We start from the raw sequence: 16,146 nt of genomic DNA, 5'->3' as shown, positions 1-16,146 counted from the left end.
ATTTTTTCAGCAATAATGGCTATTAAAGTAGGAAGATCTATCAATTAAGATGTAGTAAGAACCTACTAAAATACCCAGCTGTGTCATAATCTTTTATATTTACATGGGAAAACTGTGTAACAGTTTGCCAAGTTTAATAGGGGGAATTGAGCGAAAAACTAAAATTGTTGTTTTACAAATGAATTGCTTGAAACTCCCTAATGATAATACTAAAAGATAATCCTCATTACTAATGAAACTATCTATACCTGAAAATTAATGGAAAAATCAAACAATTGAATGAACAGAAATGAAATTTATTTCTTGCGCTGCACAGACTTTATATGAATAGTCTCAATAATTATAGAACACATGAACAATGTACACCCCATGGCAATATTAAACAACATTTACTATTTCATCAATACTCACAAAACTGTTGGCTGCAAGACAAAACCATTTGCACACTCATGCTCTCTGTAATGAGTATTTACAAATACCTGAATAACTTTAAATAGGGATAAGGAGACTATTCCAAACATGCTTAGAAGTAAACAGATAAAAAAAAAATCAAATCAGAGAGTTTCATTTCTCAAAGGATAATAACAATAGTTTAAGACCTGAAAGTACATGTATCTATCTTTTTATTCAATATTACCATGAAATACAATTTCATGTCAAATAAAATTTGGACATTGCATTTTATATACTGTAATCTTTGAACACATTACTGATATTCATATTTTTTAAATGAATTAGAATATTTTAAGCTAGAAACAAATACTATTTTGTAATAGTTTGCATTGATATGATATGACTAGTCAATGTGTTGATGCTCCTGCCAAAGCATGTTAACTTTATTAATCCATTGCTGTCCAAGGCTGGATTGAACGAACATAAATCCACTACAGAAAATCACAAACAGCCATGACACCAGCAACATGTAGTCTGTGGTCTCCATAGCAACACTCGGTAAAGGTCCACTCAAATCTTCGGAGGTCACGTTTACTGTTATATTAGGTTCAAATCCTGAAAAAGAAAAATGGTGATTTATTTTTATTAAGGAGGCTGGATTGTCAACAAATTAACCGTCAAATCTGCCTAAAATTTTAAAATATGATTTGTTTAACTATAAACAATTAAATTATTTAGCAAAGAAAATATCCATATAATAATAGCTAGATTTGGGTATTTTTCTATATGTTTATATAGAGCTCTTCTTTTAAAAGAGATCAATGCAGTCTAAAAATTGCCATGACCATCGAGTCCTCTTAAGAATTCTTTGTAAGGCTTTTGCTGACTGACTAAGTCGGCAGCACACAAAATTTCAAGCAAAAGTTTAGATCTATTAGAACTGTTGGTTAAGTGCCCATTCCTCTGTAAATTAGGTCATCATATCCAGAGTTAATCCCAAACATCGTCTTGCAAAATAATTTTAATTTATATCAAGGGAAGTTATGACGTATATTTTGGTTGTGAACCCATTCAACTTTTCATAGTTATAAAAATTTCTCGTCATGATTGATAATCCTCTGTTACTGCCTCTGTTACTGTATATAATATCAGTGACATTCAAGTTAGGATGCTCGGTATCTTCAATCATGTAGAGTCAATGAAAACTATACTGAAGTTTATTGGTGTTTGATCTGGGAATCAAAGAAGTGTCTTGTCTGCTGATTGCAGTAAAAAAAATACAAAAAGTGTTTTACCTGTAGAATTTTTTACAAATGATACAAGGTTTGTGAAAGACTTTTCAGTGCTGTTGAATCGCACCACTGCCCGCGACTGGTGAAACAGAAGGATGTTGGGTACCGAGACAGTTCCAAACTTGGCATTTAAACTGAAAATGAGTTGTACATTCAATGTAAACAAACAATTTTCTATAGATATAAATATTAATAAATGAAAACGGAAATTAATAAATGAAAACAGAAATTAATATTTATAGAGCCAAAAAATCATAGTGTTAAGGAAAGAAAATAAGAATATCTATAATACGTACTTGCTAAATTGTGCTGCATCTACTGCAATAATGTTCAGCTGAGGGTAGACACGAGCTAAGGCATTAAAACTTGGGGCCATTGCAGCACAGAATCTACAATACGGGACAAAAAAAAGCACCAGAACACAGTCTCCCTCTGTGTTGTTGTTATCAAAGCTGAGAATGGAAAGTAACTGAGTATTGTTAACAATCATCACAGAGGCATTCTCGGCTGTATAGTTTTTTCCAACGCAGGTGAATTTGCTCTTTTTTTCAGATTTGTTTTTGATTTCAGCTGTCAATGGAACAGAAGCATTGGTGGCATTGTTTGACACTGACTGATTTTGACTGACTTCATTTACCATCCTGATGTCAGACCTGCCTCCAGGTTCTCCTTTTTCTAGTTCTTCCAACACTGGATTCACTAAATTATTTAAAAAGTTTCTAAAAGACAAAAAACTTTGACTGGATTCCTCCTCACTGTCCAACCTTTTCACTTCATTTTCCACTCCTTTTCTGGAGTCATTTGTCTGTTGTTCTGAAAGCTCTTGTTCAACCACTGGAGTTTCTTTAACTTCATTTTTTTGTTTACTGAAATCACTTTCGTCTTCAGTTTTCTCTTTTGGTTTTATATAATTTTCATCAACTTTCTCACTGTTTGGTTGGATATTGTGAATTTCTTCTTCATTTAAATCATCAATGACCTTTCTCTCTTGCTGATCATAATTTAATTCCTTCTCCTGAATTTTCTCTTCTTTGGGGTTAACTGAATGTTCTGCAGCAAGGCTTGTTGTAAAAAGTAAATAGCTCAAAAGCACTGGAATATAGAAAACGTAAACATGTACTAAAAAAAAAATGTCTAAATTTGGAATACATTCCCTTTATCAATAAAATGAAATAAAGGTTTATTTAGCTACTTAATCATCTTTTTTCTTAATTGAGCATTTGTACAAAAAGTCTCACTTAGGTGCAACAATAATACATGTATTGAAATTTGAATCTGAAAATAATTAATGAAAATAATCACTATTAAAATGTTGATCTTTCAGTGCAATTGCAGTCTAAGATCTAAAGGTTTTGAGGCTATGTATAATTATTAATGTGTGACCAAACAACTTCTTAAATGAAATAACAAAGAAGAACAGTTCTGGTTAACATGATAATTGATTGGTTATCATTCAGAAAAATGTGAAGTACCGGTAATCACTATTATCCATGCCTTGTCGCACACAAGATGGCACACAGTCATTCAACAAACAATAGAAATTTATGTTTTGCTTAAAACTGGTTTTACTGAAAAAATTTTGACAAATGATATGAGAGGTACAGTTCCGTACATGTTAAAAAGATGCAATTTACGGTGCACAAAAAACTGCACTTGCTTTGGACTGATTTATCTTGTTTCCAAACACATTCTGTACAGATATTTGATTCCAAAAAGTTTCTTGGACATTTTACCACCAATATTGTCACTTCACTTGCCTCTGATATTCATCAGCCCCATAAGGTGAAGCGGTGCAGTTTGTTTACCTGTAAAAATGGCGACTCTTGATCTGCATGTTAATTTAAAGCTAAAATACTCCAAGGTCTTCTGTCAGAATTTTTTCAGACTGGGAGCAACATACCTGCAGGTATTTTTGCTATGAGTTGCTTTTTTAAAACTACACAATACAAATACAATGTGTATAGGTTGGCAGTTCCTTTATTCCATGCGACTTTTGTCTGTTTTACATATAAAGCAAAATTGCATACAAAGTAGCTAAATAAACCTACTTCAAATAGGCAAATAAAGCTATGTAGGTAATTCAAGCTACGTAGCTAAGTAAACCTACTGATTGTACTGAACCTGTTTTATTCTCTTTTCAGCAATGGACAGGCTATGCCTCAAAAGAGAGTAAACCTGTTTTCGTGTCTATGAAGAGTCAATTTTGTGTCTACAAACCTGCTAATAGTATATATTTTGGATAGCGCATTGTTAGATGGATAAACATTGCAACAGTAGAATTTTCAGGTAATCATTTTCAGTAGTGGTTGTCTTTGCTTTCACTTCCGGCTACGTTTTAGTTAAACATCTCATACCATAGACGTGTCGGAATTCGCAGTACATCGATTTACCCTGAACTAAAGAACCCAAAAGAAGCAAAAGAGGACCCAAAAAGATTCAAAAGTCTTGGAGTTTCTTTACAAATAATAACTTAATTTCACTTTTTTCATGTGAATTATTTCATCTGCAAATAAAAATATATTGATATTAAAAACTTTTTTTTTCTTCATATCATTAAATATTTTGCCTAATTCGTGTTAAGTTCTTCTTCCTCTTAGGTCGCAATATTGCAAATATAACAAAAAATCACCCATCTATAATTTTGTTTCATGTGTTTGCTGATCATTTTTTTCTTTTCAGTTCGTACAGTTAAAACTAGCAGCATATGTTTTATTTTGATGTATGAAAAATCAAAACATCTCACATTTTACGATGGATGAAGGTATCCCTGTAAGTTACGTTTAAAATTTGAAATATGCGATATAAAGTAAATATGTTTTTACGTATGAGGCGTCATATTTTTAGGTATTTTCTGCTATAACCAAAAATAAATTCGAATCATAGATATTAAGAATAATTATTTATTCATCCACTCATTCTATCTTTATTTCCTCATATAGTATATAAATACAGTTACAGTTTAAATCTTCGCGCATGTAACAATTTGTAATAATGTCCGCCATAATGTATGTACATATGCACTTCCAGACTCCTGTCACCTACCAGCTGTCTGTTTACCGTGGATCAAACACAGTAGCATTCTAATTTCATTATGCGACACTCCTTGCTGATGTTTGAATCTAGAGGGGTCCCCCAACCCCGGAAAATTCAATATTGATAACTTCACACATGCAGTAAAGGGGGAGAGAGGGTCCGGATCTCATCCCCCCCCCCCGGAAAATTTAATTTTATTAATTATTTATAATAAAATCTCCAAAATATGTTTCGGAACCCTCCCCCGCCCCCGACAAATATAATTATTTATCCATCCCACCCCCCTAGAAAAAGTTAGTGATCTGCGCAGGCTGTTGAAAATAAATTCTAAAAAGTTCATCGTCTGCCTCAGATGTCCTTTTATACAGCTAAAATTGTCTTTAAACGATAGAGAGCTCCACAATTATAAAAAGGCGAAGGCGAAAGTGCGAAGATGCGAAGGCGAGAGTGCGAAGTTGTAATGGCGAAGGTGCGATAGTAGTATCGCTTCTTCGCCTTCGCAACTTCGCACTTTCGCCGTCGCATCTTCGCACTTTCGCCGTCGCAACTTCGCACCTCGACCTAAAGGCGAAAGTGCGAAGGTCGAAGTGGCCCCATCGGAACATCGGAACACCATAATAGATAGAGGTCTTGTGGACAAAGACCGCAAAGTTCGGCGCTAAGTGAAATGTCAAAGTCATCAATCACTGTGTTCCACCAAGCGTCTCGGAGAGCAACGGTTCCTAGGCAGACGGTCGAGATGTGCTGAGAGACATTGGTGAAGCAACTGCCACAAACAATACATATTTTTGGAGGTAAGGTTGGAAGACTCCATAGCTTGACAATGAATTAACAGAGTTCTATTTCATGTACGTTGGATGGAAATTTCCAAATAGCGAACGGGGCTCTTCCCGCGTTTATGATGTTAAATAAGACGAAGTCGGGGTCAGAGAGCATGCACTGACGCCTGGAGTTGATGTGGATATTGGTTACAGCTGCCTTGGCAGTTTTATTCCAGAGATCCTTAAGGGGGAAATGACCAACTTGCAGGTAAATCAAGAGATGTTGAGCGAGATTGTATCTAGCCAAAATGTTGATAACGCCGTGAATGTATCCAAATTGTTTGCGCTCAAGTGAGTTGATGTAGGAAAAGAGTCGATGAAGAAAAATCCTCTTTGTAAGAGTTTGGGTGTCTTGATTGCATAGGCGGCCGAAGAATTGAAGTTTCCTTTTTTCAATTTCAGATGTTATTGGGAGAAACCCAATTAAGGAGTGATTCGCATTTGTCGGATCTGGTATTCTTTGGGGAGACCAATTGCATGTTTGCAGATAAAATGTCTTAGAGTGTTTAGACCCTGCAGATCTTTTTTGCGTAGGTCATACCAGAGTTCACAGCCATACACGATGGAAGGGAGAACAATTCTGGTGTAAAGCCGGGATATGGTATCTGGGTTGAGATTTTCACGTATTTTTAAGGCAAAATAGGCTTGTCGTCCTTTACTACAGGCGTTAGCGATTTTCTCAGTATGGACAAGTTTTGAATGAAGGTGAATACCTAGGTGATTATATGTATTAGACAAGTAGACAGACTCTGTACCTAGGAACCATGTAACATGCAAGTCATTATGAGGTGGTTAGGGGGTAAACCGGAGACCACATGACTTGCCTGCATTAAACTTGAATCTCCAATTCAAAGAGTATTTCAATGCTGTGGTGAGAATATTTTGGATGGCTGCAGGAGATAAAGCTATGCAGGAGATATCGTCTGCACGGGTGGGGTCAGGGCTAGTGATACTGTAAATACCCAAATTTGGACTCTGGTTTTAAATTTCTTGAGACAGGGTGTTAATGAAAGCTAGAAGTGTTGAGAGGATTCCGCCTTGACGAACTCCTTGCGAAACAGGAAACCAGGATGATTTTGTTTGGTTTACTACTACAGACCATGAGGTGTTGGTGTGACAGTCGTCAATAAGAGTCCACAGACGTCCTGAAACACCCAGGCTATGTAACTTGTACATTAGACCATGCCTCCACACTGTGTCGAATGCTTTCTGTGTATCTAAGAAAGCGACATATAATATATATACGGGACTACCAAGTTTTAAGTTGTGACAAATAGTTTCTTGTAAGTTAAAGGATGTAAGGCAAATTAGCTTTGGCTGAAATCCTTAATGCCGTTGAGGGTTTGGGGAATCACTAGTAGATAATACATAGGTTTTAGTTCTTGAAAGTAACATTTTTTCGAAAGCATGAGAGTAAGGCTTTTGGTCTGTAACTGTCTGTGGATTTGGGACGATTATGTCTTTTTTCCAAGAATCAGGAATTTGGCCAATTTTAATTAATGAGTTAAACAGATGAAGTATGCACAGTTTAAGTTCTAATTCTCCGTGGATTACTGCTTATTCTAGATAAGATCTATTCCTGGAACTTTTCTGAGTTTCAAATCACGGATTATCAGTAAAATTTCTTCGATGGTGACTTTACCTCCTGGAATAAGATGTTAGCAGTTTTCATGGATTTATTAGTTTTCAATGTTGTAATAGAAGTCGAAATTGATTGAATCGTTGTCATTTGAGTTGTAAACATTTTCAAAGTATTGGGTTAGCTATGTCGCCAGGGTCAGAAAAAGTCATGTTACCAAATTCTATTTCTGGACACACACGGGAACTGCGAGGACGCTGTCGTTTGATTAGTTTCCAGAATAGTCGGACGTCGCATTCGGCAGCTTCGTCGATATATCCTTAAAGAACTTAGTCATGAAGTCGTCGAATGCAGGAACTCACTTTAAGCGGGCTTATAGTTCTTATATATAAGACTCGTGACACATTCCACGTGGTCGACCTTCACTTATCCATTTTCTGCGTTTTTGTCGTTCAATGTCATGTATAGTTGCTTTACTTCCGGTGTTAAAAAAAAATCATTTTTTGTTGTTGTTGTTTTTTGGGGTTTTTTTTGCGATTCACAGTGAACACTGAGACGATCCTAAAGAAAATTATTGCGACGCAAAATATACAGGCATACAGTAAGCGCTTTAAATAAATAAGACCAAAATTACATATCTTGAACATTTTTTAAATTCTTACATTTAATATAGCTTAAAATAACAAAAACCAACAAATTTATAAAATGCAAATCGGGATCTGCAGTTTAGCGATTTACTTAATTTGGGCCAGCGGAGTATTCATTAAATTTATTCGCCATTTTATTTTAATAACAGCTGATATCAGAAAATATAATTTTGTTATAAAAAAAAAACTAGTTTGAATTTCTGATATCAATCATCATTTCTGAAATCAAAAAATCGAATCAGTTTACAACTTCTTGTTCTAGATTAGCTATTATTTAAAGAATGGGTTTTTACATTTTTATGAATATATATCCCCATCCTCCCATGCCAGGAGAGGGGGTGCACGTGGGCTAAAAACTTTGAAATAGCCTTCATTTGAATAAATGAAAAAACAAACTTCATCCAGTGATGCTAGTCCGCTGGTTCTGGAGACAAAGCTAAAATATGATTGTTTAAGAAGAGCTCACTTTCAAACGCTTTTAACATAGGTGAGCTAAAAATATTTGTTCGAATATTATGCGTACATATTAACTAAATTTTCGGGGTTTCCACGCAGGAAACTTTCGTATACTGAAACCCTTCAGTATTTTACCTAGCTATCGGACTTTAAAACGGAGATGTTCCGATCAGCTTTGGTTATCAGTGACGCATTATTACTAGCAACAACAGTATCGCTCTGTTTGATTGGCTGAATAGTCTCAGTTCATGAGTAAAACCAATCGGAACCTGCATTGGGGTGTCCACGAACCGGCGTACCACGAGGACTGTCATGAATTCCATCATGAAGCAGAATAACTACTCGTATGTATTCGCCTTTGAAAAACAATATGATGAGACCAAATTTTTCAAGTATATGGTCACGCACTGGGCGGATAGTTTTGTTTATGCATTCATCTACATCGTATTGGTCTTTGGGGGGAAGCGGTATATGGAGGAACGCCCAAGTTACGGACTACGACCGTGGCTAGCTCTTTGGAGTGGTATCTTGGCTGTGTTTAGCATATTCGGTGCAGCTAGGACACTCCCGGAACTTATTATGGCTGTTAATCAACATAGTTTGGAATATTCTATTTGTGTACCGTCATACCTCGAAAACGCAGCTGCAGTGTGGACATTCCTCTTTACTGTGTCAAAAGTGTACGAATTAGGTGACACAATATTTATTGTTCTTCGAAAGCAGCCCCTCATATTTCTACATTGGTACCATCATGTGACTGTCCTGATTTACTGCTGGTACAGCTACCCGGAGAGAACGGCCGTTGGCAGGTGGTTCATGGTGATGAACTACATGGTCCATTCCATCATGTACTCCTACTATGCACTGAAAGCCATGCGGTTCAACGTACCCAAGTGGATATCTATGTTCATCACCTTTTCACAACTTTTACAAATGGTGATTGGATGTCTTGTGAATGTTTGGGCATACCAGATTAAAAATGAGGGGAAATTTTGTAATGTATCTTATGATAATATAAAATATTCCCTGATTATGTATGCAAGCTACTTCATTTTGTTTGCCCATTTCTTTTACTCGGCGTATCTATCTGGTAAACCTAAGTCATCAAAAGCAGGGAAGAAAGAGTAAACTTTAGTGAAACTATTTTGAATATGCACAAAAATGCAATCATTGTTTAAATTTTACATCAATCAATTTTGTAAAATCTTTCAACTTGAGTAAAGAAATTTGTATTTGCAATCAAGAATCACAACTACAGTCTGGAACAGAAATTAAAACATTAACTGACTCTTAACACTCACACTATATGTATTCTTTCATAGAATGAATATGTTTTGTTGGTTTTGTTGGTACTTGCAAACAATATGCTGATTTTTTATTGTAACTTGATATTAATATGGAACTTGTTAAGGGTAATGAAGAAAATATGTAAACTAAGTCAACTGCGGAGCTTTACCTCAAAGTCACAATTTATGCTTTGTTTAATGTTTCAGTACTTATTATTTTAATTTAAGAACAATTTCAATATATTAGGTATTTATTGTTGACTAAATGATAGTTATGTAATTGTATCATAAGATGTGTAAAGCCCAATATAAGCTGTGTATTAGAGTACCAAAGAAAAAATATATAAACCCAGGAATTTTCTTAAAGCAGATCTACGACACTTTTACCCAAACGAATATTATTTCTTTTTTTTTTCATCAGTGCTTGCTAAACCTTTTAGTGATTCTCAATTTATATTGAATGTTTGTTATAATTTTCTTTGCAATTTGGTGCATTGTTTATTTTAATACTTTGTTTAAGAAGGAGTTATTAATGTGTAAGGAAAACTACTTATATATACATTCACATGTATAGGTAAAATAATGGCAGATAGTGCATGTACCATGATTAATCCATAGTGCTTTCACCCTTCTAGGCTCCCTGGCTCCTCAATACACACTATACATTTTCATTTTGGTCATGAAATGGATGTCACAAGATTAATGCACATGGTGCATATGCTTGGTATCAGATTGATTAAACAAAACAGCACACGTGTGGTTAGGCCTAAAAAAAAAAAAGTTGTGTGTTTAGGGTAACCCTACCTAACGTACAAAAATGCCCCAATCCTATAATTTTTAGATGTCTGTTTTTATCCTATTGTGAATTTTATAGTATCTCTATTAAAAAATCTGTTTTTAAATATGACACAAACAAACATTCTTAGGATTCATGCAGAAAAAAATATGATAAAATAAAAAAAATCCCTACCTACCTAACCTAATTTTTTCATCAGTGTTACCCTAAACACACAATTTTTTTTATAGGCCTTAGGAATAAAACTTGCTGCAAGAAAACGTAATATGGGATATGAAAGCAATGTAAAGTTGCTGAAATGTTTGTAATGCAATTATTGACGAATTATTGTTTCAAATCAAGTGACAGTATGTGATCCCAGCAAGATACACACATGGTTGGTGGTAAAATTTTGTTATCTATTATCTGGTGTTAAATGAAGGTCATATATAGTATTCAATTTAAATTTTACCTGTTCAAGGTGAGGAAACGGATTTTAATCTGAACTGACCTCAATTTCCTGGGTAAGTTCAGTAACTGAGACAAGTTTTGATAAGATTAACATGTTGGAGTTTTGCTGTAACATTTCAAATTTTAAAAGGTTAAATTAAGACAACTGCTCAACCTTTATTCAGCTTGAACTTGGAACATTGTATAATTAAATGTTTTAAATACCTTCTTGCGAAGTATTGAATATATGGATTGACTTGTCTTGTATCAATATTATTAGTTTAAGTGACCTGCTGTTCAGAAGAAAGGGTCATTTTAAAAGTATTTTGCAATAGCCTATTTCTTATTTTTGAGGGCAGATAATTCCATGTTTAAACTTTTATCTTTAATCCATTTTTTTTATGTGTTGTTTTTGTCAAAAGACAACTTTTATTGCAATCCTGTTTTATACTACTGGTGTCATTTTATACTAATGACAATTTTTCACAAAGTTTTCACTTGTAAGCACTTTTTAATAGGGTCATGGTGCAGTACGGCTACAGTCAATGGGATTAGTTAGCACCTTGGTGTGACCAGGAAATAATCCTTCTGAATGTAAAAGGTGTATTGTGAAATTATGAAGCATGTATTTTATACGATGAACTGTATCTTGTAGATGATAACGGTAATATTGCATAGATTCATGAAATCCAGTAAATGTATCATGTTTGTCAGTTTGAGAAACCATAATATGCTGTAGGGTACAAATATTAACATGAAGATGTGATGTTCAGTGATTGTAATTGATTTTCTGTATGTTAAAGTGATGTTCTGAGTTGTTAATTTTACTATAACACTTCATTCTTATTTATTGCAAGCAACACAAGACCAGGTCATACACAGTTATGCATCCAAACTTTGCTGCACTCACAAAACCCCCTCATGAAGATATTGATGTCTGAGGAACAGGAATACACTGATCAATAACCTTGTATCTCGGTGTGTAAGCCTGTATGAATGAAATATCAATCGGAGCAGGATTTCAACTGATTGTAACAATATGTTCTAGTGCTAGTTTGTAATATTGTAGATTTTCTATGCTCTGAGCCTCGTGGACATCAAAATCTGATATTTTGTGGGTGCATGCAGCTTTTCTGACAAGGAACAAGCGCCTATGTGCATGATTTATTGACACAATTAAAATAGATAATCCATTTGATTGTTTTTTTTCTAATTATCTGTGTTTTAGAGATGCCAGAGAACTGCCATGACCTGAGAGATCACTTGTTTACCTGGACTATTCAAAGTGCAGGTACAATGTACCTGTATTTACATGTAGTTACACAGTGGTGTGCTTTCCTGCACTGAAATGAACCAGGGACCTAATCTGACGATTCCACTGATTTAGTTGAATAGGCTATCAATGAGATATGGCATGTGGAATAGATATCTGTAGAAGGTGTGGATACCGTACAATGCTGTATTGTACTGTTAACCTTGATACAATGGGGTGGGCTCTTATGTAACTTCCGTTAGTTAGTACTGATGGTACAGATGATGGACGATATATGTTAAGTGTGTAGTCTACGTCGTAGTTGGCTTACATTACAGATTATGAATTTGAAAAATATAAAGTTACTATAGATCTGAATAAGACGTATAAAAACTATTTTATATCAAGTACTAATATTTCGATGATGTTGAACAGCCACTGTCCCTGTACCAAGACGCCGACACTGCCGGGGGAAGAGCAACAAAGAACGATGGAGTTTGTTACCAACAGGGTGCTTGGTTTTAACTTGACATGTGTAGTTATTTGGGTATATCTAGAAAAAACGGTGTTTCTTTTCTAAAATCGTTATTAATTGATCAGTTTGACTATAGCTCTTAATTTTTAAAAAGAAAAATGCGTTTTAAAATTCGACCCAATGCTTGACATACTGTGTTTGTATTAAGTTAAAGTATAGATTGCGAGGGTCTGTCGATTCAGTTCAGTTACTGTGAACAGGAACATCAGAATTTAATTAAATACAAGGATATTGTACTGGACTAGGCAAGCCACTGAATTACATGCCGTCATGTAATGCTTCTATAGTTTACTGTTATTGAAAATATGCCCTCTGATGTTTTTCTAAACCCTTACATGATTTTCAACACATATTGCGTTCATCCGTTTCGTTTAGATTGTAATTATATATCTTAGCCCGGGGGGGGGGGGGGGGGGGGGGGGGGGGTTCTAAGGCCTATTTTCGGCAACTTAATTATTATATACATGTAATTAAATAAGTTTGAATTTTCCAAGGACCCCCCCCCCCCCGATCCGCGCATGTGTGCATCGGAAAAGAAATATTGAAGTGTGACGCGTCCTGTGTATTCAGCTGTATGTACCGCGGTGTAATTGATGACATCTTAATGTCTAATTGTAATGTGCATAGTTCGGAGTCAGTCTATCCGTCATCGTCGCAAACTGCGGCCAATATCTACGACCCTCTCCCATCCCATCTTGAGAGAGCTATATATGCGGACCGTGACTTGAGACGGTGTCTATCCGTCAGTGTACAGTATTGGGTAGCCCCGCGGGTTATATCATCAGGAAATGAAGGATGAGCCTCTCATAGAACAGGATTTGTCAATATATACTACATGTACTTGGATGTATATGTACACGGATGTAAAACAAGTTAATACAAACTGATGTACTCAAAAGTACTATTTACATTTTTTAAAGGATGGCCTAAAAATATATTTACGGACAATAGCATCCTTTTTTTCAAGTATGCAACAAAATATTAAAAATATATCCAAATGCATATTGGGCAGGATTATGAAAATGCACTGTAATAAAACTGTTGACATGTATGAAAATCATTCCTTTTTTATCAATCCAAACAAAAGCATTTGATTTCATTAATCCCCAATACGCTTGTTGAGTTCTTTCCATTTGATACACAGAATATCAGTTCAACCAATCACTCTGCAGAATATCTACAACACCTGGCCTTGAATCTGTGTTTGGATCCAGAATTTGATAAACAAGCCTGACACACTCTGAGGAGACCTGTGTTTTCACTGTCTCTGGTACTGTGACCCCTTCAGACATTTGTTTTTTCAGCATTAATTTGAGGTTTCTGTCATCGAATGGCATTTTCCCGCAGATCATTATAAAAAGTATAACCCCAAGACTCCAAACGTCGTTAGTTCTGGGATCGTATGGAGCACCACGCAAAAGTTCAGGGGAAGCATAAGCTCTACTGCCACAATAGGTCTTACTGGTGACGTCACCATGCTGCTGATCCAGATACAACCGTGAAAACCCAAAGTCGGAAAGTGCTATTCGCTTGTCGCGCATTATCAGAATATTTTCACATTTTAAATCTCGGTGAGCTATTCCAAGATTGTGTAAATATTTTACGGCTTCCGCCATTTCTTTGAACATTCGTTTTGCTTCCTTTTCGGAGACACCCCCGCAAGTTTGGATCAGCTGCAATAAGTCCCCCCTTTCAGCGTAGTCCATTATAATATACACTAGCTCTCCTTGATGCAAAATTTCGTACGTACATATAACATTTGGATGTTTCACAAGAACTGCAATTTCCAGTTCTCTTGGTAAAAACTTTGTGACATAGCTTTTCTTCGCAATTCTTTTGTCAATTATCTTAACTGCTAAAAATTCCCCGTTGTTAGACCGCTCAGCAATTCTTACTTTAGAGTATGTTCCTTCGCCGATTTTGGGGCCCAGTCTGTATCCATTAGTGGCAAAAAAGTCTGCTATTCGCAGAAATTCTCGAGGAGTCAAAGCTTCCTTTCCATTCATTTCTCCATGATTGATTCATTGTACACACATAAATCAAACGTAAGCGTCTGTCCATTGTGACGTCATAACAATTAGCTCCCAAGAAAAAAGACACTGCAAAGCATATCAAAGTCCATTGTACATTTAACAAAGTTACATTAATTATTTATTCTCCATAAGTTGTAAGAGTTTGACATTTGTGGCCATTTGTCATGCAATCAAATGAGAGAGAGAGAGAGAGAGAGAGAGAGAGAGAGAGGGGGTGGGGTAGGCCAGGGGTAGGTGCAGGCACGTAGCATCAGGGGGGGGGCTGCCCCCCCCCCCCACACTTTTTCTCGCAGCAACTAATTTTTTTAAATTTACATATAAAAAAATTGAATTATCATGGAGTTGCCCCCCCCCCCCCCCCCACTTTTTTGAAGGATGTAAAAAATTAATATGAAAACAAAGAAATTACGATTGAAATTGAAGTTATATACTACGTCAGCACCCCCCCCCCCCCCCCCCCGGATTAGGATTTTGAAGATTTTTTTGGAAAGTCTTTATTTTGGTTTTTTTTTTTTTTTTTTTGCTTGTGAAGATTTTTTGGATGAGTCTGCCCCCCCCCCCCCCCACTTTCAAAAACGATGCTACGTGCCTGAGGTGGCCGTTTATTGAGACTATGACCATGGTGTGTATTCTGTACATCTGCATAAATCAATTAGGATTTTCTGATTCTCCCTGCTCTACATTTACATTTTATTCATTTATTATTCTATGGTGTTTTGTACTAGACATTACTATTAATTTATATTGTAAAATTAATAGCATTTTTATATTGATATTTTTCTAATAAACATTGAATGTCTTCTTGTCGCAATGAATTACAGCTATAATGGAATTGGAATTCATCTTTTATTTCGTGGCGATTGCAATGAGCACATCTCTTTCATCTCTCGGGACATTTTGCCTAGCGCCAACTATCAATTGGTATAAAGTGATTTGAACGTGTTCGAAATTAAAAAGTAACTGTATTTTTTTTATGTATTAGAATAATTTTCAAATTTTTATCCTTCCTTTTCGCTATACATTTACGATCTTCTTTATATAATATGTATATAGATATACATTTCAGAAACCCTTGATTTGGAAGGATGATATTCATCTGACTTTTGTAAGTGCTGACCTGTGTGGTTTGAACCACCGCGATCTCTTCCCGTCTTAGGGGCAAAATCGCTTTTTGTCATTTCCGTGGCTCAAAACAGCAACTACTTAATTACACTTGTTTAATTATCGTTTTTAAGAGACGCTGCTGCGTATTACAATGTACTTCAAAAGGATCCACCCCATTGCGTATTGACATTTTTCAGTATTATCGCTTATCTATTCTGTATATTTTTTTTTTAATTATGCGTAGAAATGTCATGCATTATGATGAAATGGAATAATGAATTAATGAATTAATGAATGGGAAGATAATATTTACAAAGGAAAATCCTCTGTATGTCAGTGAGCAAATTTCGGAGCCCAAATATCAGTCAGTACACCTTTATTGATAGATGAATTATAATGGAGTTGCCCCCCCCCCCCTTATTTGAGAGTATGTAAAAAATTAAATAAAAAGAATGAAATTACTTAAGAGTGAAATTGAAAATTGAAGTTA

The 16,146-nt window shown here is 35.5% G+C and overlaps 3 protein-coding genes across 3 annotated transcripts; 1 reads left to right on the top strand and 2 right to left on the bottom strand.

Annotated features, from left to right (window-relative positions):
• Window positions 1–606: 606 nt before the first annotated feature.
• On the bottom strand, window positions 607–4,049 carry LOC128168091 (thioredoxin domain-containing protein 15-like). Its single transcript, XM_052834184.1, has 4 exons — window positions 3,903–4,049; window positions 1,982–2,777; window positions 1,689–1,819; window positions 607–1,008 (listed from the first exon to the last, which is right to left on the bottom strand). Exons 1-4 carry the CDS (start codon window positions 3,949–3,951, stop codon window positions 797–799), a joined length of 1,188 nt encoding a protein of 395 aa, XP_052690144.1. The 5' UTR covers window positions 3,952–4,049; the 3' UTR covers window positions 607–796.
• A 4,414-nt stretch (window positions 4,050–8,463) lies between these two features.
• LOC128166862 (elongation of very long chain fatty acids protein 6-like) lies at window positions 8,464–11,925 on the top strand. The gene has a single exon (XM_052832292.1). It carries the CDS (start codon window positions 8,534–8,536, stop codon window positions 9,347–9,349), a length of 816 nt encoding a protein of 271 aa, XP_052688252.1. The 5' UTR covers window positions 8,464–8,533; the 3' UTR covers window positions 9,350–11,925.
• A 1,507-nt stretch (window positions 11,926–13,432) lies between these two features.
• LOC128168004 (testis-specific serine/threonine-protein kinase 1-like) lies at window positions 13,433–14,530 on the bottom strand. Its single transcript, XM_052834045.1, has one exon. The coding sequence runs from the start codon at window positions 14,523–14,525 to the stop codon at window positions 13,668–13,670; it is 858 nt and encodes a 285-aa protein (XP_052690005.1). The 5' UTR covers window positions 14,526–14,530; the 3' UTR covers window positions 13,433–13,667.
• Window positions 14,531–16,146: the final 1,616 nt, after the last annotated feature.

Source organism: Crassostrea angulata, chromosome 10 (genome assembly GCF_025612915.1).
Source record: "Crassostrea angulata isolate pt1a10 chromosome 10, ASM2561291v2, whole genome shotgun sequence".
Taxonomy (NCBI): domain Eukaryota; kingdom Metazoa; phylum Mollusca; class Bivalvia; order Ostreida; family Ostreidae; genus Magallana; species Magallana angulata.
This window is presented reverse-complemented; position numbering and strand designations above follow the sequence as displayed.

Coding starts and splice junctions, on each gene's coding strand:
- LOC128168004 (XM_052834045.1), bottom strand. CDS start 14,525: ATGAATGGAAAGGAAGCTTTGACTCCTCGAGAATTTCTGCGAATAGCA.
- LOC128168091 (XM_052834184.1), bottom strand. CDS start 3,951: ATGTTTATCCATCTAACAATGCGCTATCCAAAATATATACTATTAGCA. Junction 2,778..3,902: donor AAAATATATACTATTAGCAG/GTTTGTAGACAC, acceptor TCTATATTCCAG/TGCTTTTGAGCTATTTACTT. Junction 1,820..1,981: donor GATGCAGCACAATTTAGCAA/GTACGTATTATA, acceptor ACTCATTTTCAG/TTTAAATGCCAAGTTTGGAA.
- LOC128166862 (XM_052832292.1), top strand. CDS start 8,534: ATGAATTCCATCATGAAGCAGAATAACTACTCGTATGTATTCGCCTTT.